This window comes from Microtus ochrogaster, linkage group LG3, assembly GCF_000317375.1.
Source record: "Microtus ochrogaster isolate Prairie Vole_2 linkage group LG3, MicOch1.0, whole genome shotgun sequence".
NCBI lineage: Eukaryota > Metazoa > Chordata > Mammalia > Rodentia > Cricetidae > Microtus > Microtus ochrogaster.
This window is the reverse complement of record NC_022029.1, coordinates 35,621,717-35,628,517: the sequence shown is the minus strand read 5'-3', so window position 1 is coordinate 35,628,517 and position 6,801 is coordinate 35,621,717. Positions and strand designations below refer to the sequence as shown.

At 42.6% G+C, this 6,801-nt stretch overlaps 1 protein-coding gene across 1 annotated transcript in view; it reads right to left on the bottom strand.

The window, feature by feature from the left end:
• Map4k3 (mitogen-activated protein kinase kinase kinase kinase 3) overlaps positions 1-6,801 on the bottom strand; it is a 162,298-nt gene that overhangs the window by 60,586 nt on the left and 94,911 nt on the right. The window contains exons 9-12 of the mRNA XM_005360786.2: positions 2,421-2,552; positions 2,207-2,269; positions 2,040-2,121; positions 1,847-1,957 (exon numbers count right to left, since the gene is read on the bottom strand). Coding sequence (XP_005360843.1) covers positions 1,847-1,957; positions 2,040-2,121; positions 2,207-2,269; positions 2,421-2,552 — 388 coding nt within the window. The remainder of the gene's footprint in view (positions 1-1,846; positions 1,958-2,039; positions 2,122-2,206; positions 2,270-2,420; positions 2,553-6,801) is intronic.

Below are 6,801 nucleotides of genomic sequence, written 5' to 3'. Positions count from 1 at the left end.
GCTCCCTGCCTGGGACCCAGCTGCCTTTGTGGACCCCGGGCCCCGCTGCCCACTGCAGCCATTTGGGGAACAGCGCCATTTTACTTAAACCATAATACCTCCTTCCCCACAGTGTCTAAATTTAATGTCTATTTGTCTTCTGTGGACACAGTTCAAAAGGACATGTTGAGTCACAAGCAGGCTAGAGTTTAGACAACAATACAGTGCTTACTGCACTGCAATAAGTAATGGTTCTTGTCCTGCAGTGACACCAGCTTCTTACAAGGTGGCTCATATCCCAGTGACTACAGTATGTTAGTTGTCACTGCATCAAATACCAACATCAACCCTGGCTCACCAACTGCTATGCAAACAACAGGCTCACATCTCAACGGTGACTAGAAAGGAGACTCAGAAGGGAGTATGGCGGAAAGCATCTTTGCCCTGTGTCATGAGGTCACAGGACAAGGTGTGTTGTGCTTGGTAGCTACTGGTCAGCAGGTTATGGGGTGATGAGTGATCTAGATTATTTTTCAACATAAAAATGAAATACACAAATCTTAGCCTTACTTCCTATTATATATTAATACTACATAGTATCATTCACTTCCAACTATATATACATATATATGCATATATATGTAATTGATAACATAAGTTTTTAATGTTTGAACCAAAAATTAAAATCTCATGGAAAAATCTAATTATTCCCATTAATTATTAAGACTGCTTTGCAGAGTTTCTGCTTACATGGTCTAGGGACTCAAACACCCCAAGCAGACCTTGAGCTTATCTTCTTGCTTTAGCCTCCAGAGTGCTGAGATTACAAGTGTGCGCCACCACATCTGGCCTAGGGATCACTTTTACAGTCCCTTGCGGGTACAGGACCTCTTTTGTACTAATCAAATTTATAAAGCCAAATTTCCTAAAATTACACAAAACAGCAAAAACTAACTACCTCCCTAGTATTGGATCAAATATACTTTACACTTAACTTTCATACTTCCATACTTCTTTTCAGTACTTATTAAAAAGAGATGTCTATTTATCAGAGCATAAATATGGAGAGCTAGGATGACACTGAGTTGACATAGGGTTCTCCCCAAGACAAGCTGACCATCTATCTGAATTATGGAGATGGTTCTCGCTCTTTCAGCGTCACCTTGGAACTCCACATCATCCTGAGTGCCGTGCCGTCCAACTGAGGCAATAACAGAATTTGGCTGTGCACTTGGCTATTATTATTCTAGGACAGGTGGATACGCTAACAGAAATGGGGATTCCACCATGTTAGGGCTATTGTATATCTAAAACTGGCTTGTTTTTATTTCCATGGTGGAGAATCATGGTTTCAGTTCTTAACTACCAATTCCCAATACTGTACAAAGCCTGGTACCAGGGTTCTTTCAAGAAAAGTGGAGGTTATGCTTTAACATCATCTAGATGCATCTCCCCTGCTGACTGAGCAACCTAACGTGACTACGGTGAAGTAACTGCGGTGATTTCAACAAGTGGACGCATCTAGTACTGGGCAGTGCTGGTGCACACCTTTCATCCCAGCACTCAGGACACAGAGGCAGGTAGATCTCTGAGTTTGAGGCCAGCCTGGTCTACAGAGTGAGTTCCAGGACAGCCAGAACTGTTACCTGTTTCAAAAAACCAAAAACCACCCCCCCCCCCCACCAAAAAAGAAAAATGTATCAAATGACTACCAGAACAAAGAATTAATTACCCTCCCCAAGCAACAGTTTACTTAAAACTAGAAGATAAAAAAGTTTAAACAGAGTCACACACACATACACACGCACACATGCAAGCACGTGCACACACAAAACTACGTGTACTAGTCAGTGAAAACAACGCCTACCTCAGGGTCGTCGTCATCGAAATCGTGGAATGTGGAATGGTCTGGATTATTCACTTTATCCAGCAACTCTATTGCCAAAGACCTTGTGAGAGGCTGGGTGACAAAGGGGTGCTATAAAACACATAAAACACTTTAGAAATCGGACTGCACACCTATCTTCTGAGTATGGGAATGTTTCAGGGTAAACTAATACCTGTAGTAGCTTTTCTGCAGTGGGTCTTTTCTTTGGATTTTTGGTAAGTGCCATCTTCACGAAATGATGGAAACTATTTGACCTGAGAAGGTTGGAAATTAAGCTTCTGTAGTTTAATTCCCTTTTTGCTTACCTTATTATAAAAGTCACTAAACAAAGACACTTACCACTTCAACTTATCTTTTAGTTTAGGAGGCTGGAAATTGCTTTTTGTCATTAGAAATAATGCCCTGGAAAACAAATAAAACATTGGACATTCTAATACATTTCACATTCTAACAACAGGAATACATTCCTATCTAGTCCCATCAAGGCTAAAGTAAATTCATGACATAGTCAATAAGCATCAATCTGCACTGGGTTTAGTGTGGGCACACTGACCTCATGGGGTGAAGGTCAAACATGGGTGGCTGGAGCTCAGCCAGCTCGATGGCAGTAATGCCCACTGCCCAGAGGTCACACAGCTGATTGTACCCTCCTTTCCTTTCAACAGCTGCAACTTCTGGGGCCATCCTGCAGGAAATAATCCAGAAACAAAACCTTTGTGGTTAGTGTGCTTCCCTTTATTCTCATGAGAGGCACATGGACTTGTCAATATCTCAGTTGAGTTCTGTTGAGTCCTTGGTGTCTGGAAATAGATAGGCTGTCCTGGCTACTTTCCCGAGTACTTGGTGTCTCATCTCAACCCTCCCAGTTCTTCTTTCATCACTTACTGCACTACAAAGTTCATGGAAATTCACCAGTGTGACACTAACCTGCCCCAAAGTTCTATAAAGAAATGACATTTGTAACAAATGGTCACAACTGTTTCACAGGACACTTATGTCATTTGCCTGCAACTTGGTCATTGCTTCTATTTTACCATTTCTCCAGGCACCAAGAATTTTCACATTTGTATTTGATTTATATTTACTATAAACTTTTGAATGTTTTAAAAAAGTTTTATTACGATAATGAAAGTTACCAAAATGAGTGCCTCCTTTTCAAATTTTTTTTATTCAGAGGGAAGTTACCCAGATTTGGTAACTTTTAAATTCATTTTAACTTTGCTATTGTTTTAGTCTAATTATATCTTGACTTGCTTAAATGGTTAATTTTCAAACACACAAATTTTTAAATCCCAAACCATAGTTTTAGAAATAACTGAGAAGAACACATAACATTTCCAGGTCAAAAGAGCAAGCTGAGTGGGTGCTTCACAAACGCACATACTGTTTTCCAGTACGGCTGCAGGGAGTCAGGTCAGGTTCAATAGAACTAAACAAACAAAGAAACAGGCAATTCTCAAAACACTTGGTCTTAAAATACCTTGAAATACCTCTCCTGGAAATGTAAACTGCGGTAAGGAAAGGGACGTTGAAGTGTTCTGGGTCTTAGGACAGCTAGGGTGCAGCCACAGAAGAGGGAAGCCCCACAGGGGCGGACACTCTGCTGCTGAGCTCAGAAAGCAGCAGTCACCCTTCCCAAGCCCAGCACACCAGCGAGCTTCACAATGCCACCCAGATGGGGCAGCTACTCCTGCTGTTTACAACCATGTGTGTCACTCGTCTGTGAACCAGTGCTTGCTGCTACAAATACACAATTTAATAAAATATTATGAACATCCCTCGCCCCCTGCCCCCAAACAGGGTTTCACTGTGTATCAGACCTGGCTGTCTTGGAGCTCACTCTGTAGACCAGGCTAATCTCAAACTCACAGAGATCCGCCTGCCTCAGCCTCCCCAGTGCTGGGATTAAAGGCGTGTTTCACCAGGCCTAGCTGAACACTTTTATTGTAAGTAAAAAGACTAAGTTATGACCAAAATTAAAGTAAATGCTTTAGAAAAACTTGTTACAGACATGTTTGTAAAGACAACCACCAAAAAGCCTAGTGAATAAGGTAAGGGCACAGCAATCACAAAGTACCGTGATGGCTTACACCTGTGACTCCATGTGCAGGATGTTTGAAGAAAGGGCAGAAGAACTATAGAGACACAGGCCACAGGAGTTGCCAGAGGTGAGGGGTGGGTACAGAAATGTGTCTGGATTCATCTTGATGGTTATCCTCCACCAAAAGCTGCTGGGTAAGTGTGAGTTTCGTCATCAAAATGCAATGTCTAGAGGGCATTCACTACTAATCCCATCTTCCCTTCAGCAGGCTTTCCTGACTAGTCGCTAGCCTGGCCACTTTGCAAGAGCGATTCTGTATTCTGAGAGAAAGGTGGGAAAGGCACGGCACAAGACAGAGACAGAGAGCAGGAGTGTTAACCAACCTCACCTAACTCCGTGTCACATGCTCCCCAGGTACCTCCCACTCTACCGGGATTAATTTCTGGAGATGTTGGTAAAGATGAGTCCTTAGTAAAGATTAACTGGGCATGTATACAGAATCGGGTGAGTCAGGAGATGTGTGTGTTCCTCCAGCTGCTAAAGAGAGGACTTGGGAAGAGTAGTGGATTTTCCTGAAATTCTTGGCTCCTCTTTGAAAGCAAGCCAGAACCAGGAAGGGCAGAATAAGGAGAAACAAGTACACACCTCTGAAACCCTAGAGGATATACCTTACCTAGCACCACTGAGAGACCAAAACAGAATGCAGAATAACACTTCGAGAAGACACGACAACCCAAGGGTACAGGGGATGAGAACGCATGACCGAGTAGCCTCATAGACTGCCCCACATGCTGTAGAGTTACTAGCTAACCAAAGTCAGGTTGAGGCTGGCTGAGGACAATAATAGCGCTTAAATGTCAACAGATAGCTGGGGAGATGGCTCAGTGGTTAAGAGCATTACCTGTTCTTCCAAAGGTCCTGAGTTCAATTCCCAGCAACCACATGGTGGCTCACAACCGTCTGTAAAGAGGTCTGGTGCCCTCTTCTGGCCTTCAGGCATACACACAGACAGAATATTGTATATAAATAAATAAATAAATAAATATTTTAAAAAAATGTCAACAGATAATTCCCCAGGTTTCTACTCTGATCCACTGAGCCCAGCAATTCCTCCTTCCTCGTTCTCACAGGACAAGGACCGGTAGAAACATGACAGGCTCTGCTGAGGAATTAAGTAGATCTGAGTACAGAATGCTGAGTTCCCCACTGCTCTTTGCCTGCCCATGCTGGGAACACTAACCACCAGGCCCACACCTTGCCTTTGCTGCATACCAAGATGTAAGTCAGCTTTACTTTCGTATTCTGAGCCAGGCTCTATTTGCCCATCTATTTGGCTGTCTTCAACCTCTTGGGCTCCAATAAGTCTCCTGTCTCTGCCTTCCCAAAGCTGGGACTATAGGCATATACACCATACTCAGTTCTACCTACAGCCAGTTGCTACCATCTTGCTCTTTGGTGTAAACTAACATACAATGATTTTTAAACTTTTGAGGGACGCCTCCTTCATAAAAGCCTGAATGTAAAAAGCTGAGGAATTCTTAAGGAAATATGAAGATTTTTTGACCTTCTCAACTCTGTAACTCTGGCAGGCCTACAACTTGATATGTAGGCAGACCATCAGGCTAGCCTTGAATTCATCGAGATTCGCCTGGATCTCGAACATAATTTTTTTTTTTAAGTGAGTGAAATGGAGTGGAGTGGTGTACACCTTTAATCCCTGTACATGGGAAGAAGAGGCAGGCTGATCTTTGTGACTTTGAGGCCAGCCTGGTCTACAGAGTGAGATCTAGGACAGCCAGGGCTAAATGAAACAGTCTACAAAACAAACAAATAAATAGGGAGAAAGTGAAAAAACTAGTGGGTTGATTCAAGTGGTCCCAGATATAACTAATGAAACCTAGAGAAGAAATGGAGCAGAGAAATGACCAAGTCAACACTGAAGGAGTACTTCCTGGAGGACCATCTAGAATGCAGAAGAAATTAATCTCTGGGGTAGAAACCAAATGAATAAAGGAAAAAACAAGCAAAATAGCTGGGATACCAGGAATCATCAAGGAATATCAAAATGTAAGTCATCACTGTGGGGGAAAGTGTGGGTTACAGCCAAGGGAACACGCAGCATGAAGGCTTTCTGTGGCATCACAGAAAAGCCACACATACAACACCTCAAAAATTCTGACCTAGTGTTCTACACTCAATCAAATGTGAGGCTAGAAATGCAAAGTCCTAAATATTTTATACCCATACGCCTTTTAACAGAAAGATACTAAAATGTATTTCAAAAAAGATAAAAATAGGAAGACCTAGGGCAAAGTTCTACTAAAGGCTACACTTGAGGATAAACAGACCAGAGAAGAAAAGGAGAGAAGATACAGAAAGAATTATTCCAGGAAGAAAAATACAGGGGTGTAGCTCAAGTGTAGAGTGTCAGTCCAGGATGTACTAAGTTCCTGTAAACACATACACATGCCTACACACACACACACACACACACACACACACCTCCCTGATAGCTTAACAAGCTTTATGGGTATAGGAAGTCTATCATCTTACAGAATTGGGCAATGTGAGGAAGTATGGAATGCTTATAGATTCAAGATCTAAGTCAATTAAAAATGAAGCCAAGAAGAGTGGTGGTAGACTAGGAACATTGCAAAGACAAGACAAATGACGGAGAATGAAGGAGCTGAAATCTTCAACTATTACCATGAAGTCTATAAATAATGGCTAGTGGGAGCGCAGACGTGGTGGACACCAGCACGCAGACGCAGCGGATGCGGGATAGTCCAAGCATGAAACAGTGAAGCCCACACTGAGAGCAGATCGCCACACTACAACTAAATCAAGAAAGTTTTTGGGGGCCTGGCCTGCAGAGTGGTAGACCTTTTATTGG